This window comes from Nematolebias whitei, chromosome 18 (genome assembly GCF_014905685.2).
Source record: "Nematolebias whitei isolate Nwh7 chromosome 18, NemWhi1, whole genome shotgun sequence".
Lineage (NCBI taxonomy): Eukaryota > Metazoa > Chordata > Actinopteri > Cyprinodontiformes > Rivulidae > Nematolebias > Nematolebias whitei.
In genome coordinates, this window is record NC_056515.1 from 29,221,944 (window position 1) to 29,246,591 (window position 24,648).

General features: G+C 39.1%; 1 protein-coding gene across 1 annotated transcript in view; it reads left to right on the forward strand.

Annotated features, from left to right (window-relative positions):
* LOC119424812 overlaps positions 1–15,318 on the forward strand; it is a 19,363-nt gene extending 4,045 nt beyond the window's left edge. Inside the window, exons 2-11 of the mRNA XM_037692313.1 lie at positions 5,707–5,906; positions 9,240–9,362; positions 9,470–9,599; positions 9,821–10,002; positions 10,121–10,240; positions 12,296–12,400; positions 12,474–12,619; positions 13,178–13,235; positions 13,332–13,574; positions 14,490–15,318. Of these exons, the coding sequence (XP_037548241.1) occupies positions 5,707–5,906; positions 9,240–9,362; positions 9,470–9,599; positions 9,821–10,002; positions 10,121–10,240; positions 12,296–12,400; positions 12,474–12,619; positions 13,178–13,235; positions 13,332–13,574; positions 14,490–14,603 (1,421 nt within the window). The 3' untranslated portion in view covers positions 14,604–15,318. The remainder of the gene's footprint in view (positions 1–5,706; positions 5,907–9,239; positions 9,363–9,469; positions 9,600–9,820; positions 10,003–10,120; positions 10,241–12,295; positions 12,401–12,473; positions 12,620–13,177; positions 13,236–13,331; positions 13,575–14,489) is intronic.
* Positions 15,319–24,648: the final 9,330 nt, after the last annotated feature.

Sequence of the window (24,648 nt, forward strand, 5' to 3'; positions counted from 1 at the left end):
GTGGGGGGGGGGGGGGCTAGCCCCACTCAGTTCACAGGGAAAATGAAATCTGGCTCTTGTTCTGCGCATGTGCAGTAGCCAGTCGTCAATGCCTTTCTCCTGAATTTATTAACGGGATTGAGAATAGAGAGTAGCTAGTCTTCCGCAGGTGAGGAGCGGACAGGAGATGCTTTGTTTGCCAACTGGTACATGGAAGTGGATTTAAACCATTGGCTCTGGTCGCATATTAGAAGAGTCCAGAGGGGAAATAAAAATACTGCAGCTGGACTTTTATTTTATTTTTTTTCGTGGAGACAACGTCCTGCAGGATAAGGGCGCGCCTTAACCGCCAGATTCATGTGTTGAGATTGACTACCCGAGCGTAGGAACAAAAAAAAACCTTGCACTGATTTTTTTTAGGAGGTAAGAAAGCTTGGATGATGTCTTTGCATTTGATCTGCCGGGTTTGCAGCATCCATGTAAGCTCCGCTGGATGGGTTCTTGAAGAGCAGCTGAAAACCTCGGTTGGAAATTTCTGCACTTGCGTCAGCTGGCAGTGGTCCACGGTGGCTAATAGTTAGCTGCATGCTAACCCTCGGCAGTTTAGATGGATGCAAAACGCACTGCTAAGGTAAAAATAGGAAATGGGGGCACGCTAGCCCAGTTTGTGCCAAATAGCATATATATACTAAAATGATATCAATGTCTGAATAGTATAACTAGTGCAATAGATTAAAAATCCGCCCCTTTTCAGTAAAACCTAATCGGTCAGTTAACGGGACCATCCTCTGTTACCCGGTGTCGTGCAGGCAAGCACCCCTTCCGTTCCAGGAAGACACCCCATTCAGTGCTGCAAAATCTGCTCTTCAAATCTACCTACAAAATAAGATTCAAATCGCGCATGGTTCTTCAACTTTTAACGCGAAGAAGCCTTTTCTTTTCGAATGTTTCCAGGCGGTAACATCTGGGGTGTGCGCACCAAAACACCAAATCTCCACCCCCTGCTTCCATGGCTTTTAGCGTTAGCTAGTCTAGCTAAGTTTGAACTGGCATTCTTAGTTTTATAACGTCAAAGCTCGGTGTTTTCCCACAATGTGCGTTTTAAAATTCGCTGTTGAACAAAGTTATTTTAGTCATATAGTTCATGTCGTGCGCCTTTTAAAAGGAAGGGCTCTGGAAATATTAGCTAATAATATTAGCATCGCTCGCTATTGTTTAGCGGTCAGCTCGAGCGCATGAACCAAACTGTATGGCGGGTGAATGTAGCATATAATTAACCACACCTTTGAAAAGTTTTTAGACATCTTTAATAGCAGTTTTAGACAAAAACATAGTTTTAGAAGGTTTTTTTTAGACTGTGTTTGAGAATTAAGCATTTGTTGACTGGGTTTTAATTATTTGTAACATCTGGAAACACAGCCCCAGAATTAATAATTTAATTGACTTGAATTTAATTCCTAATAATAAAATTTGAATGATCCAAAACAAATTACATGTTAGGATACATTTATTTTAAAAATCCCCATCAGTGAGACAGTGATAATAAAGGTCAAGTTTAAGATAACACTGTTAAAAGTTTCAGTGACTTTTTCACATTGACTGGTTAAACTTAAAATTTATTTCTGATACACCCACCCAATCCAAAGGCCTTTCTTCCTGTTGGATATCTCAAACATTATTCTTCTTAGGATAAATCTATAGCCCAATTCACGCGAATGGGAAATCTTCAAATCTGCTCCAGTACACGTGTACTTCCTTTCTAAAATGGACATTGTAGATGGGTACAAAACAGATTTTGTTTTATGCATTCCATATATATGTACCATAGTTTTACATTTTATGTTAAATTGTCATCCCAACTAATTCTTTATAGATATTCATAATAACTAGAATCAATCTTTTTATTTGGAATAAACATTGTGGCTAGGAAGAGTTGTAATTTTATTGTTGTAGGCCATTAATAATTACATCTACAGTTGTTTCATACATCTTTTCTGAGGAGCTTGTCTAATTATATGATGCATTGTCTTGCCCTAAAAGATGATCTTTTTAGTTATAGTATTGCACACAACCATGATGTCAGCAAAACCATGCCCCTGCATGATTTCTGACTGATCAGTGACATTAGATCAAGCTCCCCCTATGGATCTTGGTCCTCCTCGCTCATGAATCCTTGCACTGTACTGTGCCATTTGGGTCTTTTCACAAACCATAGCTCAGACAAATGTAAAGAGATTTAAGATGATTTATTGACACTTGAGTTTACCAAATGTGACACAATGTACTGAAGATGTGCACAACACTGAGTATAAAATAATTTGACCAAAATTAAATGTAAATGCAAACAAATGAATGAGAATGTTACAATAAATAAAACTCATATAGACAAACAATCAGGAAGGAGATATTTTGTGTCTGCTGCTTTAGCCATCATGCTTTCTGATGTTTGTGCTTTGAAGGCTGAGAGCAGCATCTGTAACATAATGGTACCAAATAAAGACTTCAGTGAGTAACTCGACTTCTCTGAAGATACACTGAACAAAAATATAAACATTTGTTTTTGCTTCTACTTTTCATGAGCTGATCTTAAAGATCTGAGATATTTTTTCTATGTAATCTCAAATATTGTTCATAACTTTTGTGTAAATCTGTGTTAGTGAGCATTTCTACTTTGCTTAGATAATCCATCGACCTCACTGTTGTGGCATATCAAGAAATATACTGATTAGACAGCATGGTTATTGTGCAGGTGTGTCTTAGGCTGACCACAATAAAAGGCCACTCTAAAATGTGCAGTTTTATCACATAGCACAATGCCACAGATGTCGTAAGTTTTGAGGGAGCATGCAGATGACATACTGACTGCAAGAATGTCCACCAGAGCTGTTGCCCTTGAATCAAATGTTCATTTCTCTACAATAAACCGTCTCCAAAGACATTTCAGAGAATTTGACGGTACATACAATTGGCCTCATAGCCGCAGACTACATGTAGCCACACCAGCCCAGGACCTCCACATCCAGCATCTTCACCTCCAAGATCGTCTGACACCAGCCTCCCGGACAGCTGCTGCAACCATCAGTTTGCATAACCAAAGAATATCTGCTCAAAGAAGCCGTCTCAGAGAAGCTCGTCTGCATGCTCGTCGTCCTCATCGGGGTCTCCACCTGACTGCAGTCCATCGTCGTAACCCACTTGAGTGAGCAAAATGCTGACATTTAATGGTGTATGACACTTTGGAGAGGTGTTCTCTTCATGGATGAAGCCTGGCTTTCACTGTACATGGCAGATGGCAGACTGTGTATTGTGTCATGTGGGTTTACTGAAGTCACCGTCATACAAGTGACCCGTGGTGGCAGTGAGGTTATCGTATTGGGCAGGTGTATGTTATGGACAACAAACGCAGGTGCATTATATTGATGGCATTTTGAATGCACAGAGATACTATGACGAGATCCCGAGGCCCATTGTTATGCCATTCATCCACAACCATCACCTCATGTTGCAGCATGATGATGCACGGCCCCATGTTGCAGGGATCTGTACACAATTCCTGGAAGCTGAACACATTCCAGTTCTTGCATGGCCAGCATACTCACCGAACATGTCACCCACTGAGCATGTGTGGGATGCTCTGGATCAATGTATACAACAGCGTGCTCCAGATCCTGACATCCAGCAACTTCGCAGCCTTGAAGAGAAGTGGACCCACAGGCCACAGCATCCTGATCAACTCTATAGGAGATGTGCTGCACTGCATGAGGCAAATGGTGCTCACACCAGATACTGACTGGTTTACTGACCCATTAACTGCACAGCTTGGAGTGGTCTTATTCTGGTCAGCCTAAGGCACACCTCTCAGCAAAGAAAAGTGCTCCCAACAGATATACACACATTTATGACCAACATTTGAGAGAAAAAGGCGTCTTGTGCATATAGAGTTATGTTTATATGTGAATTTATGTAGATAGTTTCTGTTGCACGGAGCACATGTGAGAACAGGGTGTTCTAATCAGCTGTCCTCGTCTTGTGCTGTTCAGGCGGCCCTGCAGCAACGTGACACGTCAACGTCTCAGAGCATTATTGTAAAGTTGTCTGCAGCTATTAAATCAGTAAATAAAGGACTACCATTCCTTGAAGGAATGCATGATGTCCAGCACCTTTCATGCCAGAGATTTAGACTATGTTCATATTATAATGAGAAATGGCTGAGTTGTATTGGTTATGGTAAAATCTTGGGGAAAAAAAACACCTAGCTAGTTACTACACCAAATTTTAGCTCAATGTCTGCAAAACGGACTGTGTTCGTTAATGTCAATTAGCTGTGGCGGCCATTGTGAATTGAATTGGCTCCAAAAGTTAATCAGATGTAGATGTATATTCAGTAATCACTAGTTCCTGCAATAATCAATAAAGGTTATTCAGTGGTTCACGAGATGTTTCCTAAAATAGACGTGCACACAACGGCACACACTGTCTCCGACACCTGATGTGGGGAAGCTAAAGGAGTGTCAATCAGGCTGCACACACCCACACAGTCATGACATAAAGTCTAAAAAAGGCTCTCCTTGACGCGCATGTGGGCAAATGATGCTCATATAAATATTTTTAAAAGTACAGGAGTCTTGTCAAAATAAATGCTGCATGGCGCTTTATTAAATCACGTTTTTAAATGAAAATTACACTCCGACAGTTCCACTGATGCAAGTTTAGGTCAGTTTTTTTGCAGACTTTGTAAAAGATGCTTTTAAAGATAGAAACAAATCAAAGTTCGGTACAAAATCCTAACAATGGTGTGTGTTTTTCATTTTCAGAACTGTTATGGCTGAATATAAAGACAAACCTGTTCAGCTGGGTGGAAAAAAAGTGCAATTTGTAGCAAACTACTGGCAGCCTCAATCAGTCTGAGAAGCTGCTTATTCTGCAGAACTACACTCCAAAGCATAAAACTAAAACTGTGATCACGGTGTCAAAATAAGTTATTTTGCTCTAAAATCTTAGCTGTTTATCCGTCAAAATTTGATATAGACGTGTAATAAATGTAGTCTGTGAAAACGGTTGTCTTCACTAAATGAAGCATCTTTTAAAAGTTAAAGCTAAGACAATTAAATATTAAACGGGGCACTGTGCTGATGGATACACCAAGCTGAAATCCGATCCTTAAATGTGGATCAACGTTTGAGATCATTTCCAGAATGTTGCAGCAGTAACAGGCCATCTGTGGTGCATTCACAGGAACTGATGCAGCAGTTTCACATTTTAACATCCGTTATGACAGTCTGCAGCCTTTTGGGTCCTGCGTCTCATTTAAACTGAAAAAGTACATTTCTGTGTTTAAGCCTCTAAAGTGCATTGAAATGGCTTTTATGTAGCCAGAGCTGCGCAGGGTGATATGTTTTTAATCTCTCAAATTTCTTAATTGATACACAAGACGGGTAAAAAAAGCCATCTTAACTAAAACCAGTCTGCTACAAGCTGACAACCTACAGAACAGACATGGAGGAGAAAAGCATCATATTTTCAGTCCACCTCGAGTGTTTGCCAGCAGGCAGATTTGGTTTAGCATAAGGGAAAAACAGTCATAATTAATAGGGGGATTCTCAGAAAGGGGAGAAACTTCCCTGGCACTAAAGCCTCATTATGGGTCTAAGAGATACCAATTATTAGATGTATGCGTTTCCTATAACACGATGACTGACTTGCTGCGCTTCTGTTTCCCCTCCGCAGATATGTCGCGGCGAGTTGTGCGACAGAGCAAGTTCCGTCACGTGTTCGGCCAGGCTGTGAGGAACGACCAGTGTTACGATGACATCCGTGTGTCCAGGGTCACGTGGGACAGCTCCTTCTGTGCCGTCAACCCCAAGTTTGTCGCCATCATCATCGAAGCGAGCGGAGGAGGAGCCTTTCTTGTCCTTCCTTTACACAAGGTAACAAACGTAACGATGTCCCACATCTGCTTTGTGTACGATCAGATACAAACAGACAGTTTCCCCCCTTTGTATGTAGGTGGACTATTTTCAACTTGTAAAACATAAGTATAACATTTGAAATACTGAAATAGCCTCTCACTAGCAGGGTGAAAAAATAAGTTTATTAGGTACTTTATGAATATCTTTTTTTAATTTTGTAATTTTAGCAGACAGAGTTATTGATCAAATCATAAGTCTTCAGTCATAAACATAGAAAAACACAAATTTACAGTAAATATTCACATAGTACTGCTACAGACAATATTAGAGCTGTAATGATGACTTCAGGAAGACTTGTTGGGAAGATGTAGTGATTTCCATTTACTGTATTTTTCGGACTATAAGGCGCACCGGATTATAAGGTGTAATATCAATGAACAGGTCTGTTTTCATTAGGGATGCATGATATTGGATTTTTGGCCGATATCCGATATGTTAAAACTTATTTGGCCGATACCGATATTTTATTTACTTTCTTTTGTCAGAACATAGCCCTCTTATTTAGGCTTATTTGCTACACAAATTGTGTAACAACTATAAGAGCTGGTGATATATATAGCCATATGATATGCATAGCACTTTTATATTAAATGAAAAGTGTTAAATATTATTTATTAGCATTGGTCACCTGCGTTGCTGTCTCACTTGTGGAGGCTTGTTCCAGGTTCCTATAGCTGCAGTGTGGGATATTCTGCACTCTTGTGCATGAAGGACAGACTTTTTAAGTTCAAAGTTTTTGTCTATCCATTGTGCCGTAAGACTAATCATGCTAACGGGGCTAACACGACATCCAAATGTCTGTGGTAAAACTCATAAGGCGCACCGGATTATAAGACCCACTGTTGATTCTTGAGAAAATTAAAGGATTTTAAGTGCGCCTCATAGTCCGAAAAATACGGTATTCATTTCTATTGTTATGATTATTATTTCATATAAACAGTTACATCTGAAACTTAAAACGTGCTTCCTTTAAAATGTTAAAGCTCTGTGTTGCAAGTTTTAAGAAAGTAATGAGGATTTTTAAAACTGGAAGAGGATAAAGGTAGTTTAAGCCATGGAAGCAACTTGAAGAATCGTTTTATTTTAAACCGCTTCAGTCCATTTGGTGTTTTTGTCCTGAGTGGAATATCTGAACAGATATTTGATGGATTGTCTTGAAACCTTGTACACACTGCTCTCATGGTCCCCAAAGGCTGTACCCTGTTGACTTTAGTGATTTTTATTTTATTTTTTTTTGGCACAACCTGAGAATCCTCTGATTTTTCCATCTAGCCTGTTTCAATTTATCTTTTGAATTGGCTTCTATGGTACTGTAAATAAAATCCTATCTTTATTTTTATAGTTTTTTTTAGCAACTATCAGTAATTTGGTTAATTTAGGTTTGGAATTAAACAAAGTGAAAGAAACTATAAAACTGTCTAACAATAACGCATGTTAATTAAAAATTGAATCCTGCAGCTGTGAAGGACACCCAGAGGAAAAATGTTTGTAACAGTGTCATAAATTCAGAGCATGTGGTGAATCAATTTTGCAGGTCGGTTTTTCTGTGTAGCCCTGTTGTTGCTGGTCCCCAAAGTTTATGTGGGTTGTAAAAATAATAAATAAATAACATTTAAATCTGGTAAAGTGAGAATTTTTTTTTACATCACGTTAAAGTTACTTCACTCTGAATGATGCTGATAGAAAACCTACTCATCCCATCATATCAGACCATTTCTCTCTCAACCAATCAATGCTCTTAAAAAATAAAACAATATAAAAGAGGCATTAATGCGTTAGGTGAACGTTATTTTTCTTCTATTTTTAATTAAAAAATCTCTGAAATAAAAAAAACAACAACATTTGCATAGTTTTTTTTTATAAAATAAAAAAAATATGAGCCTAAATAAAATGTTTAAAAGATTGATTAAGCTCATTATATCATCATAAACAGTTAATTAAATATTAATTTAAACATTTATCATAAGCTCACTGACTGGACTACAGTAGCCCTAAGGTGTAAATGAACAACATTTGAAAAAAACACAACAAAAACACAATATTTGAAAAAACAGAATTACATGAAGCCAAAGCGGAAGTGGTTTCAATCACATTTGAAAATACGGAATCACGTTTAAAAGAACAACTGAATCACATTAGAAAAAACAATACCACATTAGAATAAGCAGACTCACATAAAAAAACGGACTCACATTTAAAAAAAAAAAACGGAATCACGTTTTAAAAAATACATTTGAAAAAAACAGAAGCACATTAACAAACTACATTTGAAAAAACAGAATCACATTAGAACAAACAGAATTACATTTGAAAAAACAGAATTACATTGGAACAAACAGAATTACATTTGAAAAAACAGAATTACATTGGAAAAAATGGAAATGACATAATTTTTGAATGATTTTGTTTTTTCAAATGTGATTCAGTTTTTTCTAATGTCATTCAGTTTTTTTCAAAAGTGATACCATTTTTTTTGTTTGTTTGTTTTTTTGTTTTTTTCCAATGTGATTCTAGCCACTTCCCCTTTGGCCACTTCCGCTTTGAGTTAATGTAATTCTGTTGTTTTTTTTTTTTTTTTTCAAATGTTGTGTTCTTGTTGTTTTTTTTGTTTTTTTTTTCAAATGTTGTTTATTTAAACCTCAGGGCCTCCGTACTGGACTTTAACCTTCTGCATTGTTTTAGTGTAAAGTGTTTAAAATTGTCAGGAGCAGACTGAATCAATAAAGCTTTATTTTATGGGACAATTTGTTTCAGTCAGTAGTCACACAAAACATCTATACAAGACATTAAGACATTAAAATAGAACAGAAATCATCACTATTCATTGAAAAACCCAATCATTACAGGGATAAATTAATTTTTCAGTCTGTTTGTCCTACATCTGGGCAGCAGATACCTGCATCCAGATGGAAGCAACCTGAACTCACCATGGAATGGATGAACAGGATCTGCCAGAACCAGCCTGGCCTTGTTCACTGACCTCTCCTTGTGTAGGTCAGTGAGGTTCTGTAGGACTATGCCAGCAGTTTTGCTGCACATCCTGACAATCCCAGAGAGTTTATTTAATAAGAGGTTCAATAATTTAATAAAATACACAATTGTACAGTCCAATCCACTTGTGCTTTGGTGATGACAGTGAACTAAGAGTTTACCACAGTGGTCAGAGTAATGTGAAATGTCCTGCAGTTTGAAAAAAGACTGATTAGAACGACTGTAGTCTGTATTTTCATATCTATATCAGATGCCATTTATAGGGTTTATTGCTCTGCTTCATCCTCTTGTATCTCTTAGACCGGCCGTATAGACAAGGTGTACCCAACAGTCTGTGGACACACAGGCCCGGTGTTGGACATCGAGTGGTGTCCTCATAATGATCAAGTCATTGCTAGCGGCTCAGAGGACTGCACCGTCATGGTAAGAGGTATTTCACTGTGGCTGTAGGCGCAGATGACGTGTATGTTTTTAATCGCCCACCACCATAAAGGATTCACTCTCAGTAGTTTCTTTTTTTTCTGTCCTAGGTCTGGCAGATACCCGAGAACGGACTGGAGACGGCCCTGTCAGAGCCTGTGGTGGCGTTGGAGGGTCACTCCAAAAGGGTCGGCATTGTGTCTTGGCATCCGACCGCTCGCAACGTTCTCCTCAGTGCAGGTAACTGTTTCGCTGGAACCTCCTGTGCATCTAAACCCCTGAAGGGACATTTCTGCAGAAGGCATCAGCCTACGTTCTGGTTACTGCACACAAACAAACTCAAAATAGGACCAATTATATGATTGCCTTCTGTTGTTTCGTGTGAAGCAAAGCTCTGAAAATAAACCCAGCCAGACAGGAGTGGGGGGGGGTTGCACTCAAAGTGTGCGCGTCCATTTTAGGGTGCGACAACCAGATCATCGTCTGGAATGTGGGGACGGGAGAGGCCATGATCAACCTGGAAGACATGCACCCCGATGTTATCTTTAGTGTCAGCTGGAGTCGCAACGGCAGCCTGCTGTGCACCGCCTGCAAGGACAAAAAGGTCCGCGTCATCGACCCTCGTAAAAAGAAGATTGTGGCGGTAAGTAAAAGCTGTAACGAGTTTTGATTAGAGCGCTTCACAGATGTAATATTTCTCTCAGAAGCACAAAACAAGACACCAATAAAACATTTCTGACAAAGTTTGTGTGTGTTTTTAGGAGAAGGACAAAGCCCACGAGGGAGCTCGACCAATGAGAGCAATCTTTTTAGCAGATGGAAACATTTTCACCACTGGGTTCAGCCGCATGAGCGAGCGCCAGCTAGCCCTGTGGAAATCTGTAAGTCACTCCTATTTGTTTCACTCACCCCTTAACACACTGGCTGAACCCAAGGCTGCTAAAATTACTGCAGAAGCTAAAACGGAGTTGTTAAAGCTAAAATAAACAGAACCAAAGCTAAAAGGAGCAAAAATATTTGCTAGAAGTAGTAAAAGTGAAGAAAGTATCCAGAAGCAGATCTCAAAGAAAACAATATTTTTGAAGAAACCGAAAATATTTCAATGTCTATTTGTAAATTAAGTTAAATACTTGGAAAATTAGACAAGTTGCAAAAACAAAAAGTCATAATGCCCACCTCCTGAATGAGCTGATCATTTGAATTTATTAATAATAATACCGTATTTTTCGGGCTGTAAGTCGCGTTTTTTTTGCATAATTTACAAGCCCTGCAGCTTGTAGGCCGAAGCGACGTATTTATGGATTTTTTTTCCCATATTTATAAAACAATATTTGGCTGAGACATGACCGTTTTCATTCATTCTGACTGAAAAAAAATTGAGCAGTACCACTTTCTTCTGATGGCACTTGATGGCAGCAGAGTAGTATTTGTAAGGTATGCCGTTGTATCACGTAATAGGTAAGCGTGGCTATAATGACAAATTCAAAAAAGTTCAAAATAAAAACAACTGGACTTTATTTATTATACTTTATTGTGTTTTTATTGAACTTTTTTGAATTTACCATGTCCTGGATGACTGGGAATCTTCACCAGCTATTAATGACACAATCAGCTTGCCATATACACACTTTCGTTCTGCTCACTGCTTGGAGCTCAGCTTCATTTCGCTGCATCGCCCCAGTGAAATACAGCTAATTTGACCATTAAAGTGCATTTATTAAGGAAAAAGTTCAACTGAGACGCACCTTTGCTTTAATTTCGAGCAAACAAATAATTGATTTTAAGTGTTAATCTTGTTAAGTTTCAAAGAACTGCAACAGTGAGTCCTCGTGTGCGCACCGCCGCCATTCAATTTTTGTCACAACACCGGCCCACATTTCCCGGGATCAGCAGTGATGCATATTAAACGCAACTTATATGCCGAAGCCACTTAAATATGTTTTTTTTCCTTTTCATGATGCTTTTTTTGACTGATGCGACAAACTCTGGAGCGACTTATATGCCAGAAAATAAGGTAATTGTTTTTAGGTGGTTATCTTGTTAAATTTGCACAGATACTCATCGTGTGCACGTGTTTAATTCTGTGTATCGAGTTTAGAAATGCAGCTGATTTGACCATTAAAGTGCATTTATTAAGCAAAAGTTCAACTGAGACACACCTTTACTATAATTTCAAGCAAACAAATAATTGTTTTTAAGTGTTAATCTTGTTAAATTCTTGTCAAAGTCCTTCCGTGCACGCTCCCGTGGCCGCCATTTGGCAGCCTATCGATTTTTGGCACAACACCGGCTCACGTTTCTGGGTTGTCAGCGGTGACGCATAATAGATGCGACGTATTTATGGATTTTTCCACTTTATTAGACATATTTGGACTGATGCGACTTATAGGGCGGTGCAACAGGTACGGTGGAACATACGGTAATACGTAATAATAATTATAGCACAAAGTCTACAGAATTATAGTAAATTTGATGTTAGGATAGTTGGACATGATCTTCCATCATCCATCTGGAAGAACAACCACATACAGCTCTAGTCATGACTCACCAGAAAAATGTGTTTAAACTTGTATGGAAATTAAATTTTGTCGTAATGTTTATGTTGGTTGCTCTTTCCATCTGGAACTTCCCAGATAATCTTAATTTTTAACATCATGCTATGGTGAGTTGTCAAAAATTCCCCTGAGACAATGTCTACAGAAATACAAACATACGGAAAGTGTGAAGGAGCGTCTCAGATCGCTGAAGTTGAAAACGTGACATTTGCATCATGTGTAAGGAGTCCTGCATCTTTTTCCTTCTCATGTCCAGATGGGGGCGATAAATACAAAGCAACATTTACCCAGAGGCTTCTCTTCTCTGCTCTCCTTCGGTGTAGTTCTCCATCAATCAGCTGCAGGTTCATTGAACTCAGATGTGTAATTTTGTGTCTGCAGGATAACATGGAAGAGCCGATATGCGTTCAAGAGATGGACACCAGTAATGGAGTTCTGCTGCCCTTTTATGATCCTGACACCAACATAGTCTACCTGTGTGGAAAGGTAAACTGTAAAAAAACAAATTATGAATTACTCTTTTCAAACGTTAGATTAAAAACCCGAACCGTGTCTTCAGGGTGACAGCAGCATTCGGTACTTTGAGATCACTGAAGAGGCCCCGTTTGTTCACTACCTCAACACCTTCTCAACCAAGGAGCCCCAGAGAGGGATGGGTTATATGCCCAAGAGAGGTCTGGATGTCAATAAATGTGAAATCGCAAGGTACTACTGAGACAACATTGTTTTTTTAAAGTCACTGTGTATTTACTGCTTTCTCCCAGGCTTCCAGTTTTCTGTCCAATTTGCTTTTTTCAGGGTTTAATTAGGAAAAATCATAAAAATAAAACTTTTTCTTAATGTGTTTTTAATAATAATAGCTAAGCTAAAATGCAGAAGCAGCGGGTGATGATCTAATGAACAGACCCTATCGATAAACATCCTGTAGAAGCACAATTTAAAGAAATAAAGTAGCTTAAAGTAATAGTCTTGTTGTTTTGAAGCATCCAGTTTGTTTGTGAGTCCAACACGTCATTTTTTACTTTTAATCGTAGCTGCGTCAAACAGACAAAGCAGCTAAAAAAAAAAGTAACACCTGATATTAATAGATTTATTTCCACCGTAGGTGTGTAGTATCTACATCTTTGCTGCACCGTTATTTATTGCCTAAGTTGATGTATATTTAAATCACATTTTTAGTTCTGGCTTACTGTTTATTGTGTTTCTTTTTTGCTAAATGCTTTAGGTTGAACAAATAATGAATCATGTTCATCATCTCTGTAGGTTTTACAAATTACACGAGAGAAAATGTGAGCCGATTATCATGACAGTCCCACGTAAGGTACGTGTTTATCCGGCATCACGGTTGTGTTCACCACATGGCGGTCCCGTATCCGCACCTCATCTTTTTCTTCTTTCTCGCGTTCCTCGTGCCCAGTCGGACCTGTTCCAGGACGACCTGTATCCAGACACGGCCGGCCCAGACCCCGCCCTGGAGGCAGAGGAGTGGTTCGCAGGCAAGAACGGAGGCCCCATTCTGATCTCGCTCAAAGATGGATACGTCTCCACGAAGAACCGGGACCTGAAAGTGGTCAAGAAGAACATCCTGGAGAGCAAGCCGGCGCCAAAGGCAGAAAGCGTCCCCACTATCCAGAAGCGTGCTCCTCCACAATCCTCAGTAGTGAGTGTTTTTGAAGAAACTACCTCATAAACTTTTATTTTTTATGACTTTTTCCTTTACTTATAGCAATTATGTTTGTTTAAGAAAGTTTGGAATCAGCACCTACTTTTGTTTTTGTCTTACAACAGGGAGGGTACCGTACTTACCGCCGTACAAGTCGCGTCAGTCCAAAAATGTCTAATAAAGTGGAAGAAAACATAAATAAGTCGCTTCGCCATATTAGTCGCATCTATTATGCGTCACCGCTGAACACCTGGAAACGTGGGCCGGTGTTGTGCCAAAAATCGGTTGGCTGCCAAATGGCAAGAATTTAACAAAATTAACACTTAAAAACAATTATTTGTTTGTTTGACATTATAGTAAAGGTGTGTTGCAGTTGAACTTTTCCTTAATAAATGCACTTTCATGGTCAAATCAGCTGCATTTCGGCTGGGCGGTGCGGCAAAATGCAGCTGATTTGACGTTTGCTCCAGGAGTTCTGGAGCGAGACAAAGGTTGCTTGGTATGGCAAGCTAAGTGTCTCATTAATAGCCACTTTTACCTATTAATGAGACACTTGGCTTGCCAAATTCGTCAAGGGCCCTCTAGTGGCTGAAAATTGTAGTGTTCAATATTTTCCAAGTCAGAATGAATTAAATCGTAAGATCTCAGCCAAAAATTGGTTTATAAACATGGAGAAAAAACATATATTAATTGCTTCGGTGTATAAGGACTTGTAAATTTATGCAAAAGGTGCAACTTATGCAGCGAAAAATATGGTATTAACAAAAACACAACTTGAGTCCTGTTGGATCGCTTTCCCCATGAGTAGTTTCTTCTTTCAGTCTATGCCACTAATTGTCATCTCAAAATCTTATCTGTGCATTTTCTAAACCTTAAGCAGTAACATAACTTAGTTTTTTGTTTTTCTGCCAGAAAATAGAAGACAAACTGGAAGAGGTACTCCGAGAGTTTAAGTCACTCAGGGACCGTGTCATCCTTCAAGACCGTCGGATTGCCAGACTGGAAGATCAGGTTGCCAAGATGTGAGACGCAGGGCCCGGTTTGGGAGACAACCGGCTGTAACCGAGTCAGACGTGGCCAAATTCTGAAGATTCGGCGAGCTCGGTTTCATCCCTGTGACGAGACCGAGCCCACATTCCAAGATGAACTTTATCGTTGCTCACCAGCCCTCTTCATTCACTCTCCGCCCTGAAACACACCGTAAAGGAAAACTCTGAGCTCGTATGAAGGAAAGACATTTTAAGTCTTAACTCGTTTTATTTTGCAAGCTGTGGTCAAACATTCTTATGTGAAGTTTGTACTTTACGGTTCAAAAACTGTAGCATCAGTATTTCCATTGTTCTGATTGTGTTGCCAAACATGGATCGTGTACCGTTTTAAGCACTGCTTTTACGTTTGTTCTTCCCTCCGCCATATGTTGTACATTCCAGTCACAACTTGGTAGAACAATATTAATCGAGCTGGATTTTTTTATTTTAAATGTTGAACTGTTTTCTTCCCACCAGTTTGCTCATCAGTCAGATTTACGAATGTGGAATAAATCCTCAAACGTTTTGTCCCGGGCTTCAAATCGACCAGTTTGGGTTTAATTTACCACCTGAGGGTTACATCGTTCTGGTGTAAATGTTGTGAACATGTCGTGGTGCCTCTCGTCACTGTTCAGGGTCAAACTAAAGTTACCTGCCCTCCTCCGGTGCATTTAGGTGTTGGGAAGGGACCACTTGTGTTCCACTGAACCCATGACAAACAGTTCTGTGCACATAATAAAGATTTTACAAACAAAAACACTTTTTTTTTTCTTTTTTTTTTAAAATTCAGATCTTGTGTGAGTCAACATGTCCACATTTTCACTTCTGCCATCTGATCGAGATATGAAACGTCACAAAGCAACAGTTCAGACTGAAAAGCATAAACATACAAACATTACAGTAATAAAAATATAAATATAATTTATGACTTGATTTGTTTCATCTAAAAAAACCTGAGAATATTTCAAATTCCCAATATAATTATAATGATACAGCTTTACAATAAAGCTCCCCTTATGATGGCTAATAAATAGTTTATATATTCATTACTAATTCCTCTATAAACACTTTATAAATATTAATAATTGTTTATTATGCATTAATTAAAGGTAACAGACAAAACTGACCGGTTTCTTGCCAAATATTTAATCTATAGAGTTGCTACATTAAACATTTCAGACTAAGTTACTACCTTGTAACTTAGCGCAATAAGTATTTGTAAACCTATTTTTTAGGATATAATATTAGATTTAGATACTTACAATCCTAAAAACAAAAAAGGTTTACAAATGCTTATTGTGCTTACAAGGGAGTAAAAAGTTTTGTAAGCTCAATTATCCAAATAGATAACAACAAAAAAGGTTAAATCACCTCATCTGGACCAGTTTCATGTTTAATATAACAACTCTATATTAAATATATAGGTGAACAGATTTGGCTCACTATTTGGAAAGAAACTGGTCAATTTTGTCTTCGTCACCCTTAATTAATGCATAATAAGCAGTTATTAATGATTTATAAAGTGTTTATAGAGGAATTAATAACATTTATAAACTATTAGCTATCTATAAGGGGAGTCTTATTGTAAAGTGATACTGTAATAACAATAATAAAGGGGCTTTTTTGAATGATAACTTCTATCTTAACAGTAAAGTTTGACGCTTTTAGTATATATTTTTTCTTCCGCGCTGCTATAATTCAACATACAGTTACAGAGAAAAGAACGTTTGCCCTCCTTGAATTCTTAGGGTTAACGCATAATAAAAAATTATCTTTACCAGGTTTTAAAGTTATTCAGATAAAAGCCCTAAAACAGCTGATTCTACTTTATAGATCTAAAGAGGGAATGGGTGTCACAACTTGATTAACCGCTTGTCATCAATGTAACCACCTCTGTAAATGTAGGAGAATGTTGTGGTCTTGAGGATACAGGTGTGCATTAACAACACAATGCCAAATTGGAAAGACATCAGCAAGACTGACACTGCTGCATCTCATCAACCTGCCAAGAGTCATTTCCAAACAAATTGGAGCCCATTGTTCCACAGAGAGAAAAGTTATTCACAAGTGGAATTTAAGACCGCTGCCAATTTTTCCCGGAGTGGACGACCCAGTGAAGTCACCCCAAGGTCAGACTGTACAGTGATCAGAAAAATAGCAAATAAGCCAAGAGTCTCATGTCAGACTCTGCAGGTTTAAGGATAAAGTTCATGTCACAACAATGAAATAACATTTAAAATAGTAAATATAGTTGTAAGGAAGAAGCTTCTCTTTAAAATTAAACCAGACTATATTTTTCCCCATGACAACATATTTTTATATAAATACAGGCAATTAATATAAAAACTTCTATTTACATTAAAATGTTCATTTGCATTATAAGTACATAACTGTGGCACTAATGTTAGCAAGTTAAACTTTACTGATTTATTTAGTCAGAATTTTATATGTTACAAATTTAGAACCAAAAATGATGTTTTTTGTTGTCTGGCCAAAAGAGAAAAAAAAATATGTAGCATTTAAATGTATATTAGTATTTCAATACATTTTATTGTTTAATGTTGACATTTAACATAAATTATAATATATCTCGCATGTAAAATCCAAACTCTGGGCCCAAACACTCGTTCCCCTGAGCATGGTAACCTTACAAACAAAAACTTTATTGTGGATCAGTGACTGTTTAAAACCGCATGTTTGTGTGAGTCACCAGCACAGGAAGTGACAGTTTGATTTCCACACATCTCGTTTCCACAGAGTCTGAGTCTCCTCTGCTGCTGCTCATCTCTTCATCTCAGTGTGGACTTTTCAAACTGGAATTAGTTCAATCGTTTACTACACATTTAATCAAACTGTCCTCATGATTCTTGATCGCTGTGGTTAATATTTTTCTATTTGTCGTTTGCTGCTTTTTATCCATGCAGCGTTAAATCGGTTGCAGAAATGGGATCGTTTGAGAAGTATCAGAGTGTTTTACAGAACTGAATACTTCCTGCTGCTTTAAATAAAGCAAAAAACGTTCCACACAAACGAATCAGAGCTCTCCTCTTTCTTACACCTGCAAGGTAAAAACTCTATTAATAAACTCGTTTATTCCTAAAATCCGACAGAGCTAATGTTTAGTATGGATTCAGAACGTTCAGACGAGTTTATTCGCCGCCGTGCGATTCGAAGGGAAGTGTCTCTGCCTTCGAGTGATCTGAAATTTTGATACACGTCATGCTTTTTCTTAAAAGTGTGAACGTTTCCTGTTTCTTGCGTCGAGCAGAGCAACAGACAGATGTCAGCGGCACGAGGATGTTCTTCCAGGGAGGCTGAAATGAGCTGAATTCATTTGAACCTCAAATACATCTCTGCTTCATCAGCACAGCAAGGTAAGACGAGTGTCTGGAAAAATATGTCTCAAGAAAACTTAAAGTTCTGGATTTAATATTTAACACAAACCTGAATGTTATGATGTAATTACATTATTTCCTCCTTTTAACGCCAAGCTTTAGCATTAACGTTTACAAAGCTGCAACATTTCGGTGTTGAAGCGCAGTCTGCTTAAAGACAAGTACTCTTATTTTGCATATATACATTTAAAGTAGCTCTGTAATTTATTTCTAGTAAAAATGAAGCAACGCGTGAGGTGAAGATTGTTTCCACAGATTACCCTGGCAGACATCCCCCGTTTATGTCATTATTGACAGTTTTCAACAAGTCGGTACAACCAGACCGTAAACTCATACCTGTTCTGTCATTTCAGACCCTTCGCGCCGCAACGATGCTCCGCAGCATGATCAGCGTGCCTTTGCTGTGGGGACTGTGTGTTCTGTTTGCTACTTCCATACCAGAAACCAAAAGCGGCGATGTCGCCATCGAGGTGAACAACACAACCAAGCAGCCAACCACCGCTCGCGTGAAAGCGTTGCACATTACAGCTTGGAATCCAGAGCCCAAACACGAAGACGTTAGCACTACCGCACCGGCAGTTCAGAACGTCTCGCTCATAGTGGCAAACGAAACGAGTGAAACGACCGTTAGTAAGAAAGCTAACGTCTCAGACAGCAGCAGGGATGATTTGGTTGTTGTGACGGCTGTTGCTGCCGCTACCAGCAGCTCCGGACTTCTTGCTTCCACAGAAGCTCTGGAAGCTCCTGCTGCGACTTCAACCAGAGGTGAAGCAAATCCTTCCACTAACGTGACCACGGCTACGACTGAAGCTCAACCTTCAGCTACTGCGACTGTGGCGATGACGTCAGTGACCACGGCTACGACTGAAGCGCAACCTTCCCCTGCGGTGAACACAGCAACAGGTGGACCATCAGCTGCTGTAAGCACGGCTTTGACTGAAACGCAGCCTTCAACCGTGGCGACTACGGCTAAAGACCAAGTTCAACCTTCTCCTTCGGTGACAACAGCTACAGGTGAAGTGCCCACTCTCAACTTTACAATGACGGACGCATTAAATCATACAACAGATCATCTCCGTCTATCGTCCACCTCCAGTTTTACCACCAAGATTTCAGCTTCTGGAGCAATGGTGGCAGCTTCTTCGCTCCAACCCACATCCACAACTGGAAATACATCGGCGCTACCTTCCACCTCCTCCTTGAATACTCAGAATGTTTCGAACTTCAGTCAAAACGTCAGGCTTCCTACATCGTCAAGTCCGACTTCAAGGAAAGCAGAGACTTTTCCTTCCTCCAGCACTGAGCTCTCGTCCACACACAAGTCAGTTTCTAACTCAAGTACCCTCAGCTCCACAGCCGAACCCTCTAATACAAGTTCAACCACTGGGAACTCTACCAGTCCTGCAGGAAGCCCGTTTCCTCTAAGTCCAAAATGGTTGTCAGGTCCAACAACCAGATCAGCTCCAGCAGCTACAGTCACTCCCTACAAACCAACCAATAACTCCCCGTACAACCAGACGACTCAGCCCTGCTCCACTCGGAGCATGGCGAACCAATGCCTCATCATCATCGCCACACTGGCAACACTGGCCACCGTCTTCATGGTTTCTACCACCGTCCTCTGCGCCAAGCTGTCGACCAGGAATTATAAAGTGAAGAAGACTCAGTCGGCGACGGAGCTGATGTGCATCTCTGCTCTGCTGCCGGAGAAGACCTACACCTACAGGAGACAGCGAAACCCAGTGTCCAACGGAGTCCTGGTGTTGCCTGGAGGTGGAGACAGTGACGACGAAGGGGGAGACAATCTCACTCTCAGCAGCTTCCTTCCAGACAACGATTGTTACGTTTAGAGCATCATTTACTCACGAGACTGAATGCATGTCAGCGATGTGGAAACTGCTGCTTTGATGCTTCAGTGCATACCCTTAGAGGAGCAGACACAGAAACTGGCAACGCACCAGTAGAGGATGTAAACTCTGGGCAAAAGTCAGTAGGTTTTGCATAACTTCACACCAGGACGCACAAAGTGATCGAAGCTGGTTTATTTCTCCTTTGAAACATCCGGACCAGAGCGCCCATGTTTTTTTTATTTTCAAAGGCTTGCTTTGTCGAGGGATTTCTGTTCGTCACAGAGACTGTTCAGCATTTTGGAGACCGGAGACTTAATGCAAATCCTGGATTTACGATCTGTTGCATTGTTTACTCATTTTAATCCATATGTATGATTGGGTCTGCTGAACTTTTGTTGCACTTTTTTTTTTTCACTGTGCAGGTTTGTATAAATGTTTAACAAGAAACTGGAACCAAAGACTGAAGAGTGCATGGTATTAAAGAGGCCACGCTGATACTTGTATTTTGGAGATATAGCACACTCTGTTTTAAAACATACTCAATGTTTCGTGGTACCTATTTAAGGAACGTCTTCCAGAGTTTTTTCTTTCCTCTCCGATCATTCAGAAACAAGAACTTGTGATGCTATATTTGAAGTGTGGCAAAGAGACACTGGGTAGGCATTATGTCCTGTAAATGTCTTACATAATATTCACCTACACCTCAAGGACAAGGGACACTCATCTGAGGACTAACCGAGAAGACAGATGGTTTGAGAGGGGGTGAAGGAAGCCATTTATGTAAAACCAGGAGGAGGTCTCAGATGCAGCTGATACCCAGTCATTTTCACACCTATCAGGAATTTTGTCACCAGAGCGGCTCCTCTGTGTCTCAAACTAACAAAGACCCTAACGAACCCCTGTTGTGAGGAGTGATAGGACAATCTGCATATGTATCTAGATCAGCTTTATAACTCGAACACCTCTCTGTTCTTTGAATTGAGAAAGCTCCTCGGATGAGAAGCGAAACGTTTTCAGTTACAAAATAAAAGTCCAGTTGTTTTTTTTTGTCTTGAACTTTGAATTTATCATGTCCTGGATGACTAAGAATCTTCACCGACGTCTTACATAATAATAAATAGAGGGAAGACATGTCCTAAAGTGTTAAAGTAGAAATGTTGTAGACTTTTAACATGACGAAAGCCAAAATACAAGATGGAAACGCCTCAGTAGGACCAGTGAGCTTTATATTTATGATAAACAGCTTTTTAATTTTCTGCATGTTTTGATCGTTGCTCGTAGAAACAACATCACAAATGTTCCTGGGATCCTATGAAAGTAAATGAAGTTACTTTTATTATCAAACTTTGTTCTCTTTTCACTCTAATGAGATTTTAACTTTAATTTTACAGATAATAACTAAAAAAATAAGAAGTTTTTTTTTTGAATACAGAGTTTTGTTAACATTTCCTCATGGGGGTCTAAATGTTAATAAAAACGGATGCTCCCTGAAGTCATTCAGTTCCTTTTAAATACATAAAAGGCTTCAAAGCAGACCTTTCTCCTACTCTGGACTGGGTTTCAGATTCACTTCCTCTGCGATAAAAAGAAAAAACAGTTATCTGAATGCGTACAAAGATCCTTTCTTTAAATGTATTTTTCATCATGTAGATGTGAAACAGCCAGCGGTAACTATCAACAGAGCTGAGACGAATATAAACCTCTGGGATGCTGGACGTCATCTCACGCTCTTCCTGACCAAATAAAGCTTTGGTCTCATCTTCGATCACATACGAAACAAACTCGCATGAAGAAGAATGCATTCGCTCACACAGAGGCACGCGCTCATCCTGAAATGTAAACGCACTGTGGATACGGAGTGTGTTTGAGTATGTTAAAGTCTGCTTCCCCTTTCTTCTGGCTCATAAAGTTGTTTTGTCTCCACAGGAAACACTAATCTCTTCCTGCGTTGCCAGGTCACTCATACAATTTGCTCTTTGACTCATTTTTTGACCCCAGGCGGTTTGTTTTTTGTCATGGGAGTGACATGATGGTCAGAGTTTCAGTCAGAGAATCGATCTGGGTAAAGTGTTACATTCAGGAGCTGGTTTATGAGGTGTTCACGTTCCTAAAAAAAAAAAAAATCACATTTAGTGTTGTGCTGGCTTTAGTTAACCACACAGGAGAGCAGACAGGAGGTCCCAGCCCCCACAGCCCTTTATAAACTCATACCTAACAAGAACAATCTGTGTGCACAGGCCAAAGAGCTCTGTTGAGGAAAAGAAGGGGGAGGAGAACAGTCGGTGGAGAAAGAGGCAGAAGGAGGGTCTTAGGTTAAATGACATCTCTGTACTATCCAAACTTCCAGACTGAAACCTGAAACTGCAGAGGTGCTGCAGTCCCTCAAACCATCTCACTGTTTTGAGTCTCCCTCCATCTGCGAGGATTTCAGCTGAGGTACTTCTGCAGTGAACGGTGAGTAAAATGTGTATTCTTGCTTTGAATGTCCTACATACTTAAATATCCGCAAGGCCGCACCCTAACCTACACAATAGTTAAAAATGAAGGTACTTGATAGTGTTGTCATGCCTTTAAGTGGGATCCAAACTTTCAAAAGTGCAGACATCAACCAGATTTAAAAATATATATGATTTTTCTTTCTTGTTTGCAACATCAATACAAAAATGTTAACGCTTCAAAACTACTTTCTTTTGTTTCCAGTTGTTGATCTTTTGTGCGCATGCTTTGTGTCTGATTTCCCAGATGTGTGTGGCAGTGTGTGTATTTGGTTTGAGGGGTGATTCATGTAAAAAATGTGCTTTTTTCCACTTGGGGAGCTGAGTTTCATGTGGTGGCCAGCTTGCACACAGATGCAGCAGAATGGGGATTAAAATGTGGGAGCTGCTGCCAGATAGTCTGAGCTGAGAGGTTCAAGCCAATAAATACAGCTGGATTTAAAGGGTTAGTTCACCCAATTTCTTTTTTAAATAAATTATCAATTTATCAATGAACCTGAGCATTCACAGCTCAGATAATTTAAGATTGCAGTTACTTTTTCATGCAGACACTATTATCACAATGCTGCATAAATGCATTCATTTATTCAACCTTTATTTATACAGGTTAATCCCATTGAGCCTCATTTACAAGAGAGACCTGATTTTAACAAAGAGTGATGACAACAGTAGACAATCATAAAAGAAAAGCATATAAATTAAGAACAAATGAAAGAAAAATGCAAAAATAAATGCAAATGTATTTATAAATGCAAATAAATGCAAAAACATAGTTGTAATTATTTACTTTTACTATATCAGAAGTTTTGTACTTCACTCCTAATTTTAAAGAATGACTAAATTTTCTCAAATCTTGAAAACTTTTGTAAAATTTACATTAAAACAGAATGTTTTGCTTTATATTTTGGTACAACTTTACACAGGTGGTTACACAGGTGGGCATTTTATTTTTTAAATAAAGACTCATTTTCATTTTAATGTCAACTGTATATTTTTAGAAATCTGATTGGGGCAAGAATAGAATAAACCTGTGAAATTCTGAGTAGAAAGCAGGATATATTTTGTAAACTATATTGGTTAAACAAAAAGAAAAATGGAAAAAGGTTAAAAAATAAGAATCCACAAGGAGAAATTAGGTGCATCTATAGGGCTGTAATGTCTGTAACAATCTGCACATGCAAATTAAATTACAAGTGTTGGATTTATAATTTAGGGTGTGTACAATTATGTTTAAAAACAATTCACAGAAACTGAAGATATCTGTGCGACTAATATCAGATGATCAGATCCTGAAAGCACACGAGTAACTTGCACATCTTTGAAGTCGGTGATCAATATTATTTCTATACAGCAATATATCATTTATATATTTAATTATAAACACTAAGATCTGCAATAAAAATAGAAATCTCAGTTTCAGACATTTTAATCAAGTCAAAATGATTTGCAAACGATTTTTGTCTGTTCCCGTCTTATTTAATTGAAAAACATACCCTTGAACAATATCCTAGAAACAATACAAACTTGTTTTAACTGGGCATGAGCCAGTTCTCTGAAACATAAAAGAAGTTCAGACAAATGTTGTTAAAACTAAAAAAATCTGTAAAATCGCTTTCTCATGCAAGCGTCGGCTGATTTCTGATTTCCCAAAATTAAGGAAATCTGGGCTGATAAATTGGCCGGCCAATTTATCGGTGCACCCCTATTTATTTGTTTATTTTTACATAATTTGGGCTTCCAGCTCATGCAACCCACAAAAACAGAAATAAAAAAAAAATAGAATAATGTGGAGCCCAAATGTTGCAGGGCATGAATGTTTTAAACTGAGTGTGACACTAATCATCTACTAAACTCAAAGAACCTGCACAGGCTTCCCCAGGTTTCCTTAAGTTGCTTCAGTTTGGTTCAATTGTCTCAGTTCGGTTCAATATGTGGAAGACTGCAGACATAACAACTGGCCAGAAGACCATCATTGATACTCTCCATAGGATGGGGAAGCCACAAAAGTTCATATCTAAGGAGGCTGGCTGTTCATAGAGTGCTGTGTCCAAGCACATCAATGGAAAGTCTAGTGGAAGGGCAAAATGTGGCAGGAGAAGATGCACCAGCAAAAGAGATGACCGTGGGCTTCAGTGGATTATTAAATAGAGAAGATTCCAGAATCTGGCAGAGATCCAGAAAGAGTGGAATGAGGCGGGAGTCACAGCTTCAAAAACCACCACATTCAGACACATCCGGGAGATGGACTACAACTTTCGGGTTCCTCGGTCCTCTTTTCCGATGAAAGTAAAGTGTGCCTTTCA